The 19,153-nt window shown below is 37.0% G+C and overlaps 1 protein-coding gene across 1 annotated transcript in view; it reads left to right on the top strand.

The window, feature by feature from the left end:
* LOC149798526 (GTPase-activating protein skywalker-like) overlaps positions 1-19,153 on the top strand; it is a 153,544-nt gene that overhangs the window by 58,224 nt on the left and 76,167 nt on the right. Inside the window, exons 4-5 of the mRNA XM_089957337.1 lie at positions 7,791-8,101; positions 12,214-12,315. Of these exons, the coding sequence (XP_089813463.1) occupies positions 7,791-8,101; positions 12,214-12,315 (413 nt within the window). The remainder of the gene's footprint in view (positions 1-7,790; positions 8,102-12,213; positions 12,316-19,153) is intronic.

Genomic DNA, 19,153 nt, shown 5'->3' with positions numbered 1-19,153 from the left:
TATTATATGTTGTTTTTTTAACTTATAGGTGTTGTCTAATGTTGTAAAACGCTTAGAGCTTCTAAAGATTATGCGCTATACAAAGTCCTCATTGTTATTATTATTATTTTTATTATTATCTCTCTCTCTCAAAAGGGTACTAACAGCTACCTTGCTAGGCACTCAGCATTAAGATGTTGGTGTTAGGACTGGTCGGTCTGGTGTCAGGATAATGTGACTCTGGGGGACATCATGCTACATGTCTGCAGCATGATGCCTGTGACAGTGCAAGACATCAATATAAACTGCCACACTGCAGACATCGTAGTGATATGTATGACTAACAAATTGTTAAAGCTTCGTTTAAAATCCAAATCACACAGACACACTCTTTCTCCTTTTTCTCTCTCTCTCTCTCTTAATGATTAGGAGAACATTATAACCAAGGACACCTGAGTGATAAGTTATATAACCAAGGAAAAATGTGATAAGTCATTTAACCAAGGAAACGTGTGATAACAGTCATTAACCAAGGAAACCTGTGTGATAAGTCATTTACTGGGGCAAACATTAGCCAGAGGTAGTAAAACATTGAGTGATTTCACAATTCATCTTTTGAAGTCCTAGTCAATGGCAAACCATTGTTTCTTTCTCTCTTTGTCTCTCTCTGTCTCTGTCACTCTGTGTCTTTCTCCGCCTCTGTCACTCTGTATCTTTCTCTCTCTCTCAAAATAATTAAGACTAGAGGTGCATGGTATTATGACATGTGTGCTGGTTTACTGGGGTAATTTTTTCCGATGGTAATTGTACCACAGTACTTTTTCACTGTACCGAGACTTTGGTAGTTTTCATCCGTATGGAATGTATGGAAATTTCCGAAGTAATCTTGATACTAATGTAATGATAGTAACAGCATGGTTTTAGTTTCCATGACAACAAAATCGTAAAAAAATTATACATGTCTTGTATGTAAACATGGTGGCCAAATTGTATATTGTGAAAGATATACAAGCCAAGTGCAACTTTTCAAAATATTTTGGGTTTAGAAAAATAAGTAATTGTTTAGTTATTTACTAGTATGCTGGTATAATATGTTACTGTGTGAAGTGCGTGCTTTTTGTAAAACTGGATGATTCTAAGATTTTGAGGAGAGCAATTGTTTTCTGTTTGAATATTATGCAGTTCCTCAAGCCCAGTAAATATTTTCTCATTTGCTGTTTACTGTCTCTTTCTCTCTGATAAATACCTTGCCCAGGTGTTGGCATTCCATTCAAAGTTTAGATGTCTATTACATCAAAAGTGTAGCTAATACATTGTAGGCTTCAGTATAAACACTTCTTTTTATCAACAAGCTCTCAAGTGTGGACCAGTGCCTTGTCCATGATAGTATAAGCTAAGTCATACCACTTTTGTCTCAGTTTTTACTTTACAACTTGTACAGCTACATATATGAACATACACATATCAAGGTCATCTCCTATTGGGTCATTTTGGTGGCTGTTGGGTCCCAGATTTTTTTGAGCTGGAATATTTTCTTTTCTTTTATCACAAGATAATTAATTTTATTCAAATAATGTAATTAATACAATATACTTTTATTTCTGCTATATATTAGAACATGATATTTTCCCAGCTATTGACAATTTTTTTATATTTTTTATTATTAAAAAAAGTGTCAGGTCCCTGTCCCCTAACATGAAATTGTTGGTACCTAATATAATTGTGGTATACTGCATTATCTATCACAGTACATTCAGAAATACTGAAGTGTATCATGGTGCAAACTTATTCTTGGTAACCAGCTCTAAGGAGGACATGACAAGCAAGGAGACCTGGGAGAGGGTCATTTACTTAATGACGTAAACTTGCCAGAGGCAGGAGAAAATTGAGTGACAGTGTAATTCATCAGTGTAAATCACAGCCTGTGATATCTGTCTGTCTGTCTGTCTCTCTCTCTTTCCATGTCATACTGAGGACATCATAAGCATGTAGACCAGTGAGAAAGCCATTTAGTCGTGTAAACTTGCCAGAAGCAGGAAAACATTAAATGGCAATATAATTCATCAGCTGTCACTATGTTACAGTATATATAGTATATAGAGATGATTTGTAATGCCCTATGAAACAACAGATTGTCATTCAGTTCCACTTGGACACATGGTTCTGTCTAAGACATGTACATAAATCCCATAACAATGCAGTATATATCATTGTCATTTGATATAGTGAAAGCTTTATATAAATACTGGTATAAACCAGTCCTTGTATGTAGTCTTGCAGTACAGGTATTTCATGGCATATATTTTACTTCCTTTATATGTGTTGGTCAGCAGTAGTGCTCACCAAACATACTTTATATTATGTCAGAAGTATTGGTCTGGCCACACTCTTGTGGAGCTGTAAATGGCAGTAGAAATATGGACTCGTAAATATTTGTAGATGTTTTCTGCCTGATGTATTTAATCATCCTATCTTAAGAAAGATGTGTAGCTACTGTGGCTGGCCATCACAAATCCCAATGCATTATATTGCATATTCTAATTCCTCCTACATGCCCCACCCCCAAGTAATCACCCCTAACCAACATTCCCTCTAAGCTGCGCAGTTGCTCAGGCATCCCCACACAGCTGATTTGTTCTCCATGCAGCAGATCAAAATTACCAAATATTCAATCCAACATTGATACTCAAGTCACCGTAATGCTTGCACAATGCAGTGCGCATAGTACGCACATCTACCATTCGCTTAGAGGGAATGTTGCCCCTAACCCCAAGAAAGTTATCCATGGATCATAATGCAAAACCCATCACACATGATCCTCCTTAATGCTAATCATTGGATGCCTTAAAAAATAGCTTGGTCAAAAAAAAATATTAAACTGAAATTCAAGATTCATTCCAGAAATGGGGGTTATTTAGAAAACAAGATAGGAGTTGAATATATCCTTACCTATTTTGAGTTTATTCAAGAAAATTTAAACATAAAATTCGTTATACATGCTTTTGATTAATTCTTGTAATAGTTGAAGTGGATTGTTTTTTTCTGCGGCTTTTTTTCTCAAACCATCCACCAAACCATGTTCCTCATTTTATTCTTAGTACAGGTCTGTTGTTTGTCTGTCCACCTGTCTGCCCAAATAGCCAAGTGTGTAAAATAGAATGATTAATTTCTTCTTTTACACTGAAACAAAACCATTAATCTGGAGAGATATGTTCAGACCTCTTTTAATCTAGACTCATTCAGTGATGGAATGATTAATGGAGAAAATCATTCCCCAGAAAGGGGGCCCCAAGTGGCTGGGTGGTCTAAAGCGCTCTCCGTTACGGATCACTGCCATCTCACTTCTTTCTGCATAGGTTTGAGTCTCGGGTTCGGCTAATGTGGGTATGTGAGAAAGCTTGCCAGTAGCTTATTGAGGGTCGGTGGTTCCTTCTGTGGATTTCCCAGGTTCTTCCTCCACCATTAATACTGGCCGCCATGTATAGCCTATCGTGTGCTGAAAAATGGCGTTAAACCCTACAACAACAACAACAACAACATTCCCCAGAAACTGATGGTTGGATATTGAAACATCCTTTGACTTGGAACCCAAATTAGTAATGTATAATTAATTCACTGTATATGTATTTTTACATGGTCTGTTTGTGTGTTGGGCAAATACTCCAGTGCTATTATTGCATCAGTTTAGTTTTAGATAAAGTCACTCATTTGTTTACGAGTCATTCATTTGATTCAGAATTTTTAACATACCTGTTGCAAGGATATAAACTTCATTTTTGAATATATTGATAAAAATAATGACATTGTGTGTATTCTAAAACAGTTGTTAGAATATTAGGTTAGACTTGATTTGCTAATACAGGTGTGTTGATGAATCAGCAAGATCACCTTGACTGTAAAGTACCCCACCTAGTATTGAAAGTTGTTGATGTGCATGCCACACAGCAGTACAAGTGTATTAAGCTTGTCAGTATTGACAGCAACAAAATGAACAACAAAAGTTGTTAAATTGCAAAGTTTATATTTGTTGCATGCCCACGTTGGTCATGCTGAGACTTGAGAGGTCAGATTGTGAGTAATCAATAATGGTGAGCACTGAAGACCACTTGGTCATCTGGGGTCACTCCTGATTTTGTGTAATTTTTACAACAATGAACAAAGGCTCTTCTGACAAGTGTATGCAGAGTCTACTGCAGGACACATGATATGTGGAATTTGCACTAAATTCTGTTTAAAAGTTGGGCAAAATCTTAACAGAATGCACAAAAATTCCTGCTTTTTTCATGGAGGGCAATTTCTTATTTCACCTCTAAATCTTCAGTTAATATTATTTTGCCTTACCGTTATAACTGTGCTTTGGGATACTTTATTTGCATTATCCATGTTTGCTACATGGTAGTAATATTGTGTGATGACAAGAAGTTGTGTTCTTGAGACAAGAGATGACTTACCTTGTGGTTCTGTACTTTGTGAACCACTGCTATACAGGTCTCATTATTCATAGTTGGTTCACCGATTTTCCGTGATAAAGTTAAGCTCATGTTACTTGTGTAGCTATGGTCTTGTGGGTTTAACACCATTTTTCAGTACCTGATAAGCTTTATACATGGTGGCCAAAGTAACTGCTGGAGGAAGAACCAGTGAAAACCCTTGGAAGAGCTATTGACCTATGGGAAGCTACAGCCTTTCTCACATACCCACATTGACCTATGGGAAGCTGCAGGCAGCCTTTCTCACATACCCACATTGACCTATGGGAAGCTTCTGGCAGCCTTTCTCACATACCCACATTGACCTATGGGAAGCTTCTGGCAGCCTTTCTCACATACCCACATTGACCTATGGAAAGCTACTGGCAGCCTTTCTCACATACCCACATTGACCTATGGGAAGCTTCTGGCAGCCTTTCTCACATACCCACATTGACCTATGGGAAGCTACTGGCAGCATTTCTCACATACCCACATTGACCTATGGGAAGCTACTGGCAGCCTTTCTCACATACCCACATTGACCTATGGGAAGCTACTGGCAGCCTTTCTTACATACCCATATTGACCTATGAGAAGCTACTGGCAGCCTTTCTCACATACCCACATTGGCCTAGCCTGAGCCTAGAATCCATGTAGACAGAGGTGAAATAGCAGTAAAGTAGCAGTGATTGTTATATGCAGCTAGAAGACTTCAAGAATAAAATGGTTTTCACAGAATAACTCTGGTTGCATGCCACAATCCATAACCAAGCTCGTGGATGATTTGCATTTAAGACAAGAAAGGCATCTATCAATTTTGTTTTATTTGTCAAAGTCAAGGTCACTGAGAAAAGGTTTGTGTGAAATAACTTGAGTTATCGGTTGTCTGCATTGACTAAATTTTGTTGATGGCTTGCATTTAAAACCAGGAGGATGACTGTTAATTTCAGGTACAAAAGAAGGTCACATACCCGACCAATGAAAGTTTTTTTTGTACATAAAAGTACCATAATTATATTTACCACAGCATGTGTATATTTCAGTAATCTTGTTCAAAGCGTTAAATCAGTCTTGGCTTATTTTTGCTTTGCAGTTCAAGTCCCATATTTAAAAAGAGTATATCCTTAATTTGATTTTGAAATCTTTTATTCGAGTGCTCCGGTGGCTTAGTGGTTAGAGCATCTGCCTTGGATGCGGGAGGTTGTGGGATCAATCCCTGACCGAGTCATACCAAAGACTTACAAAGATGGTACTAACAGCTGCCTCGCTTAGCACTCAGCAATAAGAGGTTAGTGTTAGGATTGGTTGGCCTGGTGTCGGGATAATGTGACTGGATGGGACATGATGCTACATGTCTGCGGCATGATGCCCCAGTGCTAGACATCACTATAAACTTCCACACTGCAGACATCGTAGCATTACAACTGAAAAATTGCTAAAGCTATGTTAAAAAACCCAAATCACACACAAATCAGACAAAATCTTTTATTCCAGAATGATCTTAGAACTGTGATGGATTAAGTAAAATAAAATTTGGGGTTAAATTTAAAAGCAAATAATCAAATCTTGTATGAATTAAAGCAGATAAAGAAATGATTCAGTCAATACATTTGAAACTTTGAAACAAGGAGAAACATTATGTGCCAACTTTGAATCCTGTTCCAGCAGATTCTTTACTAGACTGTAATCACTTTAAAGAAACAATGTTGTATTTCAAACATCTACTTTCTCTAGAAAAGTTTCTCTGGACATATTGTGCATCATGGTTCTCAATTAAAAATTTAATGTATACTTAAAAACATTAGTGCTAGGTCACATATAGCACAATAAAATATGGTGCTGTAGCCTTTGTTGTTTGTACTATTGTCATGTGGCTTGCCCAGGGAAAACCCCAAAACGTATTAATCTCGAGCAAATCTTGAGATTATGAAGAGAAAAAAACACAATTTCTAAAATTCTGTGGCACAGAGGTCAGAGGGGCTTACCCTTAAGAATCACTCACACATCACACCTGTCTACATCGGTCTGAGTCTCAGCTTGAGAAGTGTGGGTATTTGAGAAAGCTTGCCAGTACTTCCCTTGGGTTGTTGGTTATTCCCCAGGGCCTTTTCAGGTTCTTCCTCCACCACATTACTGGCTGCCATGTACTGAAGGAAAAAAATGGCATTGTACCCCACATAGCCAAACCTAAATTAAAATGTTCTGCCTCAGTCTGATTGTGTTTCATACAACACAGGTAGTGTTATATAGAGCAAGTCCAGTTCATGAATGGAGTGGCATGTCCTTAATTCAGGTCGCTTCAGCTACAGAACGGTAAAATTAGTTATATACAATTGTACCAGGATAGACCTGGCTCTGCTAGGGAGTGGACTTAATACCTGCTCTAAGGCCGAGACCACTTATAATAATGTTATGTTTATTTGTCTGCTGGTTAACAAGTTCATTTCCCCACAATAAGTTGAAAGTATTATATTTTTTCAAAGCCTGTTGTTCTCTCTCTTTCTTGTGTTAATGTTTATTTGAGCCTAAACACATAACATAAGATGTCATTCAGAATAGCTAGTGCCTGTTGCAACCTTAATTGCCCATTCCAGATAATGACACCTATCGAGGGCAGCATTGACATGGTCTAGTTCTTGTTTTAAATCTGTTTGATCAGAGGTCATTGGGTCTGTGATCTAATGTTCTGACCACTCCAATTTTCTGGTCTAATGGATGGTGCGAGTCAAAATCAAGGTACTGGTCGGTATGTTTAGGTTTACGATAAACTGTAAATTTCAATGTTCCATCATTGTTTCTGACAGAGTTTGTGGCCATAAAAGATAGTCTGCCATTTCGTTCCTTTTTGATGGTGAATTTAATATCCTCATCAGTGCTATTAATGTGATCTGTGAATCCATCACATATTCTATCTTCTGCTTAGTGTGTCTATCCTCAACCTATCTGTACCACCAACAAGGAGGATGGGAAGCAGTGGGGAGGGCTAACAACACAGTGTTCCATATATAAATTACACACTATAGGGGAAACTGGTGAACCCATGGCAGCTGCTTGTATCTGAAGGTAGAATCTTCCATCATATACAAAGTATGTACACTTCAAACACAACTCCAAGAGTCTTGTTACTTGTTATCATTACTCACCATTCCATCCAGCAATGTTGACAGTCGGTAAAGATCACATCAGTCTGCTGATGAACTCGTTAGTGTAAGGACAAAAGCTTCAGGTTAGCTGTCTCTATTTTTGTGTGAATGTAGTTAAAAAGTTAAATACATTGTCAAATATGAATATTACTTAACAGTTAAGCTTTCACCAAAGTTTATTTTCTTTCTTTTTCAGGACCTTCAGGAGAAATCCATATTCCTTCATTTGTGGACTTAAATCATATTTCGGACTTCCATTTAAACCGAGAAGGTTCTTTGATAGTCAGAAAAGTTATGTATGTAATAGAACAAACAAATCCAGATATTACATACTGCCCATTTCTGTATAACATAGTCAGTGTATTCTGTCACTATATGTCTCCATCAGACTGTTATAACTGTGTGTATGCCATGTTACATGCCAAAGACATGAAATACATCCCGCAAACTAAAGTTGCAATGGAGGCTACTAAATTGGTCCTACATGATCTGACCAAAAAGTATGCGGTAAGTTGTTTTCTAATTTCATTTGAATGAGTTTGGTGGTGGGGGACTTGTTTGGGCAAGACTGTTTTCTTTCAGACAGTATATTGTACATTTAGAGGGAAGTTAACTGACAGTGTGCCATGTAAGTGCCGGGTTAGAATTAGAAATGTAACAGGTAGCAAATTTCTGTTACCTAATCTGGTATTTTTTGGTTGTTTAGCATGGCTTACCTATAGGCAAAAGTATCACTGGAATTCTTTCTCTCAAAGTTATTGGTAGAAATATTTGAACAGATTTTCCACCAGGTGGTAAAATCACAAACAGGTAGCAGATTTGCTCCTTGCTGCAATGCATTTCAAACCCTGCACAGTGCATCAGCTACACATCTGTGTCTGTATCCAACTGAACATCATTCTGCCAGAGTGGAGTAGGCAAGGTACTGAAAGATGATGCAAGCTTTAGGTACCTTCTTGGTGTTTGCTTGACAAATGAGTAGACCAGGCTGAACCTTCATTCAGGACATGATGTTTGCTTGGCTAATGGGTAGACCAGGTTGAACCTTCATTTAGGACTTGATGTTTGCTTGGCTAATGGGTAGACCAGGTTGAATCTTCATTTAGGACTTGATGTTTGCTTGGGTAATGGGTAGACCAGGTTGAACCTTGATTTAGGACATGATGTTTGCTTGACAAATGGGTAGACCAGGTTGAACCTTCATTTAGGACTTGATGTTTGCTTGGCTAATAGGTAGACCAGGTTGAACCTTGATTTAGGACTTGATGTTTTCTTGACAAATGGGTAGACCAGTTTGAACCTTTATTCAGGACTTGATGTTTGCTTGGCTAATGGGTAGACCAGGTTGAACCTTGATTTAGGACTTGTTTGCTTGGCTAATGGGTAGACCAGGTTGAACCTTGATTTAGGACTTGATGTTTGCTTGGGTAATGGGTAGACCAGTTGAACCTTGATTTAGGACATGTTTGCTTGGCAAATGGGTAGACCAGGTTGAACTTTCATTTAGGACTTGATGTTTGCTTGGCTAATGGGTAGACCAGGTTGAACCTTCATTTAGGACTTGATGTTTGCTTGACAAATGGGTAGACCAGGTTGAACCTTCATTCAGGACTTGATGTTTGCTTGGCAAATAGGTAGACTAGGTTGAACCTTTACTTAGGATTTGCAGTTTGTTTGGCTCATGGATTGGCCAGGTTGTATCTTCGTGCAGGACTTGCAGTTCATTTGGTTAATGGATAGACCAAGTTGTATCTTCACTCAGGGCTTGCAATTTGCTTGGCTAATGGGTAGACCAGGTTGTATCTTCACTCAGGGCTTGCAATTTGCTTGGCTGATAGGTAGACTAGATTAAACCTTCACTCAGGGCTTTGCTTGGCTAATGGGTAGACCAGGTGCCATTAGATGGATGCAAGTGTTGGGCAATAGATACCTTCACTCAGGGCTTGGTTTCATTTCCCCAGCAGGTTATGAATTATAATCCTAACCCGTTCCATGATCTCCCAAATTGTGTGTCTGTCCATTTTCAATGTTGTTTGATGTTGACAGTTTTGTATCATTTTAAATTCAGAGTTATAATGACAGTGAAGCCCATTTTAGTAGCACATTCCAGAGGAAGCAAAAACTCACACGTCTAGTTTGGACTGGTATCCTGAAAAAGAATAATTAAAGCATTTAACTTCTGTGTTTATGTGGCCATAGTGAAGTCTGAATGACTGGTCACATGAGTAAGCAATCTGATATACAGTGTAGTTCTGTCTTTTTAATGAGATAGCTCCCTAGGCTTATTAGGAAACTGTGGACATTCTTGACAAAATACATACCTTTCATACTAATTTATACAGGTCTTATCTGTTTTTAATTTCTTGAATATGTATCCCATATTTATGATATCTCTAAAATAAATTAATCACTTTTGAGGAGCGATTAGGCAGCCACATTTTCTTTAGTTATATTCCACAAAATAAGGCATGGTAGGGGTTATATATCACCTGCAGATCACATTTTGATAGCATTGTCAGCATTGTATTCTTTGTTGCTAGCATAGGTAATGGTATTATATTATGGTATTGTCCATCTGTTAACATTGCTTGTCCAGGTAATAATTTTGTTGTGGTTGGAAAGATTTTCATAACACTGATCAGATGAATATCACGACTGGTTGGTGTGTCCCATATCATAGTGATACTGCTTGCCTCAATCTCAGGGTCATGGCAAGAAAAAATGCTTTTCTGTGATATTTATCTTTGTCTGGCAGATAACTTTCGAACAGTTTTGAGTGACACCATAGCCATTTATATATCATTTGTAAAAGTGTGTTGATATTAGAGCCAAACCCACTATCTCAATGATAAAGTTACGGCAAAGAAAATACAATGCTACTTTTTGAACTCATGACTAGAGTATAACTTCTAAACCAAAGATAATGTAACCAAATTTTGCCCACATATATATCATGACTAGATGGTATGTATTGTGTTAAAAGTAACGGTAAAAAAAAGCCAAACAGTTCTTTGATTTGTATCCTTTTGAACCACTGAAGATATCTTGATGAAACTTAAGCCAATCATATATCACATGTAATTGGCATGTTACATACCACAGCCATTCATATATCACATGTAATTGATATGTTACATACCACAGCCAATCATATATCACATGTAATTGGCATGTTACATACAACAGCCAATCATATATCACATGCAATTGGCATGTTACATACAACAGCCAGTCATATATCACATGTAGTTGGCATGTTACATACAACAGCCAATCATATATCACGTGTAGTTGGCATGTTACATGCAACAGCCAATCATATATCACATGTAGTTGGCATGTTGCATACCAAAGCCAATCATATATCACATGTAGTTGGCATGTTACATACCACAGCCAGTCATATATCACATGTAGTTGGCATGTTGCATACCACAGTGTCATATATCACATGTAGTTGGCATGTTGCATACCACAGCCAATCATGTCACATGTAATTGGCATGTTGCATACCATAGCCAATCATATCACATGTAGTTGGCATGTTGCATACCACAGTCATGCATCATGGCTCAAGGTGAAGGTTCCAGCCTGTGAAAATGTAACTCTAACTTGTATCCTTGTCCAGAGGAAAACTTTTGAACCACATGGTTATTTTAGAGTAATTTTATTTATATCATGACTAGACATCCATCAAATCTGATAGCCATGCCACCTGGCAAAAATCAAGGTTACAGCAAAGGAAAATACAAAATTAGTGACCAATCAATGTTGCTTTTGAATCAGTTAAGACAGTTAATGAAACTTCAGGCTATTTCACATCTTGACTTGTCATTATTTTGCATGGACAGTTAGTTATTCATCCTGTACCAGTACTAAGTTCACAAGAAGAAATAATGTAAGTTATTGACCTGTTAGCTTATCCAGACTTCTACTTTTCAGGTATTTTCCTGAAACATTGCCTAGGTCCGATTTATACAGATGATCTGAGGGGTGAAGTAATACAAAATTAACGTCCATAATCTCTCGGTTTTTGATCATGTAAGAGAGATAATTGAAGTAGACCTCTGTTAAGTCTGGGAGGAGTTCCCTCTCTTTGGAAATATAATGCAAGTGTTGATGCAAATAATCAGTACTGAAATATGATCCTAAGAATCCTTCACATGAATAATAATAATTATTCAGAAACCTGTGAAGAGGATCCATTTGAAGCACATTTTTTATTCTTTTTGTTCCAGTTCTGTTTTGTTTCTTGCAATATAAACATAGCCACAATATTTGCTCATGTGTGCTCCATGCTCATTTGACCTGCCAAACACTACTTCAGTTTAGTATCTGGTGACATGTTTGGCACTGGACATTATTAAATCATTGCACTTTAGGTTCCATTAGTTATTTAAAACTTGTTCCCTAAACTGGGGTCAGAAGAAATTATGACATTACATTATGAGAATCAGTTCTTTGCCTATCATCTTTTTGACCACTAGAAGTCTTCATTAGGCAGTGTCTAGTTTTGTTTTTGATTTCAGGTAAAAAAAAATCACCAATTGTGATGGCAGAAAATTGTATGCTTGACATATAACTGACAAAAATATCAGAGCTTTTCCTCATTTTTGCAGAAGTCAGCATTTGTTAGCCTGGTGAGAAGCTGTACCAATGTGGAGAGTGTGTTTGACACGTGGATATGGTGGATTCTGCAGGATCTCCCCTTCTCTTACATTGTAGGAGTTACCTCTCTTTCTTCATACTTTTTTTTTAATACTGTAAAATCTGGACAAGAGCAAATATAAAATATAAGTCTATATGATATGGAAAATAAGTGCATGCAGTCCTTCCAGTGTTTCTGCAGTAAAATTGAATATACATGGAAAGTTAGCACACATGTGGTCCATTCAGTGTTTTTGTAGTAAAAATAAGCATATACAGAAATTAAACACATGACCTTTCCAGTATTTCTTGTTTAACATAAATACGTATTAATATATACAGAAATAAGCACACATTGCCCATTGAGTACTTTGTTTTTGACACAAATTCATGGAAATATATACAGACTTAAGCACATATGGTTCTTCCAGTTTTTTGTTGTTGCAAAAGTTGTTGTAGAGTTTAGCGCCATTTTTCAGCATACGATAGGCTATACATGGTGGCTAGTATTAATGGTGGAGGAAGAATCTGGGAAAACCCCGGAAAGAACCAACGACCCACAAAAAGCTACTGGCAAGTTTTGTCACATACCCACATTGGCCGAATCGGAGACTTGAACCTATGCAGACAGAGGTGAGATGGCAGTGATCCATAATGGAGAGCGCTTTAGACCACTTGGCCACTCGGGGCCCCTGTTGCAAAAGTAAGTCCACATCTGTGAGTAAAGACACAAAACCCAAACACAGAATTTGCTTTTCTAACAGTAGTTATAATATTAGTATGAATTTATTTATACATTGTTTGGATTCTTTCCTTGGAATTCATTTGTAGTAAAGTCACGTATAAAAAAGTTTGAAAAACCATGAATGTCCCTGGGCAAACAAATTTTGAAAAACTTGCAGAATTTTCTTGTTTCTCAGTAAATTATTGCAAAATTAGTGAACAGAAACAAGTGTTGTATGTTCTACATTGATTGTCTATGTCATCCACTGGCCAACAGGAAAGTGTACTACTGCATCATAGACATTTACAGTGTCAAGTCAAAATGGCCAATGGGAAAGGGTACTATTGCATCATAGGCATTTAGTGTCTCAAGTCAAGATGAAGGATATCCCTACCATATGTTGGTTTGCTGACAAAGACAAATATTTGCTAGTCTTTTTTCTTCAAAGGTTCACTCCAAGAAGTTAATAGTATGGACTTACAGTTACTCAGATAATGAGTAGCTGACACATGAGTTAGTGTGGCTTCTCACCGTTAGAAATCAGTCAGCACTCAGTTAAGGAAATATATGGAGATAATTTGGGCACACTGCAAGAGAGACAATAGTCAAATGTTTGTTGCTAGAAAAAATACAAAATTCCATTATAATTTTTCATGATCATTCTTAGTATTGTTTTGGTTCCTGATGAGTCTTTCACCCTGACAAAAAGGTTGTGTAGCATTCATGTTTGATTAGTCTGTGCTCACTGACAATGGAAGGTTGTGTAGCATTCATGTTTGATTAGTCTGTGCTCACTGACAATGGACGGTTGTGTAGCATTCATGCTTGATTAGTCTGTGCTCACTGACAATGGAAGGTTGTGTAGCATTCATGTTTGATTAGTCTGTGCTCACTGACAATGGAAGGTTGTGTAGCATTCATGTTTGATTAGTCTGTGCTCACTGACAATGGAAGGTTGTGTAGCATTCATGTTTGATTAGTCTGTGCTCACTGACAATGGAAGGTTGTGTAGCATTCATGCTTGATTAGTCTGTGCTCACTGACAATGGAAAGTTGTGTAGCATTCATGTTTGATTAGTCTGTGCTCACTGACAATGGATTTTTCTACCTCTGGGAGTAGAGGAGAGCTTTTGTACCATTCCCAGTGCTGACATTGCTGTTAATCATCACCAGCAGCATCTGCACCAGTAAAAACAAAAACATTTGGACAGCCGTACTGAATCACAACCATTCTTTCTTCCGATGTTGCAGGCAGCAGTTTAGAGCTCCTTTCGTAGCACTTATGGTATAGGAGGCTGGTGGGGAATAACTTTGTGCATACATAAACATTAGTTGTACATCCTTGTTTAAGTTCTTGCATTTAGCTTGTATATTCTGCACACAGTATAAATAGTTTTACCTGGAATTAATAAACATGGTGAGGGGCTGCATCTTGATATGATCTCATTATTTCATGCTTCATTTAATTTTTTCAAGATTTTTTTGTCAAACTCAGTTCTTGCTAGAATCATGACTAGTTGAATGTAGGCATCTCTGTTAGTACTACACCTAAATGCAAGAGATGGTCAGGCTTTCATTTCACATTTTACTGGCCTGGGTTAAGCTTTTGCATAATAGGTCATGGCCAAATAGGATTTTTCACACACGTACACACACACACACAGTGACCCATATTTCAGACTTCACAGACTTGGGTTAATTTTGCGTTTTAAGTTTATTTTTCAAGCTCTGTTGATGTTAGAATGATGAAGCTAGATTATTTATGCATTTCTTTTGGTACCACACCCTTGCAACAAGGACGGCCATGTTGACCAACATTTCACATGTTTTTGGCTTAGGTTTAGTTTTGTTTTTAGCTTATGACCAAATAGATTGTTTTCACCAAGTATATATACTGTTTATACCTAGGTTGATGAAACTTAGTGAGAGGATGCAAAAAATGTAGGTTACTGACCCATATTTCTTGCTTCCCTGACTTTGGGTACTTGTTTTATTGTTAATGTTTAAATTTTTTAAGTAGTTGATTGTATGCATCTCTCTGAGTACTACACCCATAGATAATAGATCACTTAGGCCAGCATATTATTAACTTAAATTACGTTTATGCATTTAAAGTTAATGTTGCATGGGTCATGTATGCACATTTACTCATTTGAAATTAAATATAAATTGTTCTTTTAAACTTAACACTAATTTTTTTTAAACCAAAGTCTGTTCAATCTTGATTATTGAATGCTTTGCATCTTAACTGTCATCAAGAAACTTCAGATGGAAGTTATCAATCTGCACTGATGGCCAGGTACTAAACGGGGGGGGGGGGGGGGGGGCAAGTTATCAAGTGGTCTAAAGTGCTCACCGTTTGGATCACAGCCATCTTACCTCAGTCTGTGTGAGTTCAAGTCTCAGGCTCAGCTAACATCGGTACGTGAGAAAGCATGCCAGTAGCTTCTCGTGAGTCAGTGGTTCTTCCTCCACCAGTTATACTGGCTGCCATATATAGCCTGTCTTCTGCTGAAAAATGACATTGAACCCTACAACAACTACTAAACTTGGGTCATATAAAGAGCACGTCAGGTGGAATCATCTCGATATAGGCTAGTACTAATTTGCTTATCAATGTGAGTAGCTATCATTGTGACAGCATGTCACGTTTAATCCGGATTGTACTGGATCACACCTTTAGATTCATTTCGTCTAAAAATGTGGATATGTAAGAATCCAAATGAAGTGAATACTTGCCACTTAAAGGTATGTAGAATCAAATTCTAAAAGTTGAGACCCATTTCTAAAATTGCTGCTGTTGAATGCGTATATTACCTGTGTGACTTTTACTATAGCTCTGTATTTGGTGCTCCTACAGTTATCGGTCATAATTGAGTAGCCAGTATGTACATTATTTTAGTTATATATTGTATCATTCATTGCTGATTGTGATATCACACAAGATTGAAAATTCACAATATTGTCTGTTTGAGCTAACTTCAATCAAGGAATAATATGGTAAATGTCTCAGAGAGCTATATTTAGACTGAAAACAACCAGTATAGTACCATGGTATCTCACAGCATAGAGCTGTCACCAGAGCAGGAAAAGGCTTATATTTCTGCCTTGGATGAGGAAGGTCACATGTTTGAACCCTGGCTGAGTCATACCAAAGACTTCTAATAATGGTGCTAACAGCTGCCTCACTAGGCTCTCAGCATTAAGAGGTTATTGTTAAATTGTTAAAGCTATGTTAATAATCCAAATCTCGCTTATATTTCATTTGTTTGAGAATAATTTGCTGTGGCAGGAAGAAAACTAAAGTGACGGGTATATCCAGGTCTTGGATTCAGAAAAGATTTGGTGAATGTTTGATCTGAATTGAAGCAGGAGGCAAAGAGTAAATGATGAGAGAGACAGTCGGGTACATTGTTGTCTAGTGCACAAAAAACCATAGATTTTAACGGTGGAATTTAATATTACAATACCAGTACCCATTTCGCAGAACTTGGTCAAGAGCAAGTACCAGTATTTTGAATTTGAAAGATACACACTTTGGAACAGGACAAAAATTCTTTATTTAAATAAATAATTGCCAGTGCCAAGTTTCATGCTGCGGTGAGCTATGAAACTGGACTGGTGAGAGAGACTGGACCAGTATCCATTTCATTGATCAAAGAATAACACTGGACTGGCAAGAGAGACTGGACCAATATCCATTTCATTGATCAAGGAATAACACTGGACTGGCAAGAGAGACTGGACCAATATCCATTTCATTGATCAAGGAATAACACTGGACTGGCGAGAGAGACTGGACCAATATCCATTTCATTGATCAGGGAATAACACTGGACTGGTGAGAGGGACTGGACCAATATCCATTTCATTGATCAGATGATGTTTATGTTAGACAAGGATCAGAAGATATTTTTGTAGAAAAAACGCAAAGAGGAATGAAACTTGAACTTCTTGGAAATGTAAGTCATCATTCTCCCTGTGATATATCACTGTACTAAGTTTGTATAACTTTTAATGAGATCAGCTTACATACACCTGTTGAAGGTGTCATTAATTCAGTGAGCACATAACTATATTGTTGTCAAAGAATTTATTTAATTGTATGGCGTGGGGCCAGATGGATTCTTCAGGAAGACAATTATCCTGTGCCAGTTTCAAGGAGAGCAACCTGTTGGAAGGCCATGTCCAATATTCAAATTATTCTTTGACCGTCAAAGTCACCAGACATAATCGTTGATGAAAATATATGAAGAACAGTTAAAACAAAACTAACCAAAAAGTTGACAAATTAAAACTAGAGATTATTTGATCAGTGTTATGGATATCAGGCAGTGAGTGTATCATATAATGAGTATCAGGCATTGAATGTATCAGGTAATGAGTGTATTAGGCAATGAGTGTATCAGGCAGTGAGTGTATCAGGCAATGAGTGTATTAGGCAATGAGTGTATCAGGCTCAGAAACCAGACATAATAACTGCTATGTATTTGTTGGATGCCTTGTCCTCAAAAGGTTGACTCGGTATTGTACATGTGAAAGAATGTACTAAAACGAGTGGAGTGCATTGCATGCTTTTCATCTGAAGCATCATCTGCAGGGGCTAATTGTGTAATTACTCATGCTTAAACTAGGTTTGTATTTTGGGCTGTCATTCCAAAATTAAACAAAACCCATATCCCTTGTATAGAACAAATAGGAGAGATAAGTTGGTATTGTGCCGCTTGTGTATCGGACACACATACCAGCCTCCCACATATCTCCTGAAGGGTGAATTCTAATTAAGAATGAGAACTCATAATATGCCAGTCTCAACGGCCAGAGGAGCACATTTTTGTTGAGTGGGCTGATTTCCACACCGAGATGTATTTTGATATTGACTGTACTATGTAAGAAAATCTTGGACTTTTTATGGGAATGTCGTTTATGCAATATATGAGCTGGTATTTTATATACATTTTATGAAATGTTAATATAGAGTTTTATAGTTTGCATTTATTTGGAAGGGTTTGTCTCCCCAATTTTTTTTGCGATTCAACTTTACTTTTTTCGAGCTTTGCCTTTGGTTGGCACTACATGGTCACTTTTATGCTGAGGTGTCACAAAACACTGCTAAATACATTCACGCAGTAAAATCCGGTTTCCAGAGGTGATCCCTGACAATAGCCTTTTTAGCAGATTTTAAGAACAATAATTTTTCCCAAAAATTAATACAAGAACAACAATAATCTGTTTTCTATCAAATCATTATAGTACCTCTACGTTGATATATAAAATAATGTTATTTTAAAAAGTTTTAAGTCCTTTATGTTATGTCAAAAAATAAATGTAATTTGTTTTTTTTTTGAGGGTGGGGTCTGGTTTTAATGGCGCTTTTAACATATTTTTGGATTATCATGTTGGGGAAATGTGAACCACAGTATGTGCCTTTCCCATGGACACACTGAGGCAACCAGCCTGGGGTGGTCTTGGTAGGTATTGAGTCCACAACTGTTGGATTACAAGTCTGACACTTTATCAATAGAGCTATCGCACTCCTGTATATATAGCTTGGCATGTACATTGGATGGATGTGTGTGTGTGTGTGTGTGTGTATTGTTACAACTTGATGGTCTTTAACAGAAAAACAGTAACAGAAAAAAAAAACTAGCAAGGTTAGTCAAATTCAAATAATTTATTTTTCTAGGATACAAAGTGATAATTTAAAAGGAACCTACAGTATTGTGAATTAAATCTCAAATAGTCCTACAAGTTCTATCACAGGTCAAAAGTATATATATATATATATATATATATATATATATATATATATATATATATGTATGTTCAGAGTTCAGAACGAATTCCAGTATTGAATGTGCTGATGTGCCAATAGACTTGGTTGAGCTGATGCACCAACAGTTGTGATGAATCACAATGATATAATCCATATTGTTCTTGAATGAATTCAGTGATCTCAAAATAATGTTTTAGTCCAATAGTCAATAAGCACTTTGTAATTCCAATGAATAATTTAAATAAATAAATCCTCTCAAATAATAACCTAACAAAACTAAAAGTGATTCCACCAGACATGTTAAAATAGGAATGAATAACTATGATGTAAACAACCTTGTATATATCTCCATCTGATATTATGTTAATCTTAATTGACAATTACCTTAAACTGTAAAAAAAATTGTTTCTAG

Source organism: Sinohyriopsis cumingii, chromosome 5, assembly GCF_028554795.1.
Source record: "Sinohyriopsis cumingii isolate HCF-2022 chromosome 5, ASM2855479v2, whole genome shotgun sequence".
Taxonomy (NCBI): domain Eukaryota; kingdom Metazoa; phylum Mollusca; class Bivalvia; order Unionida; family Unionidae; genus Sinohyriopsis; species Sinohyriopsis cumingii.
The sequence above is the reverse complement of the archived record's forward strand: the minus strand, read 5'-3'. Positions and strand labels throughout refer to the sequence as shown.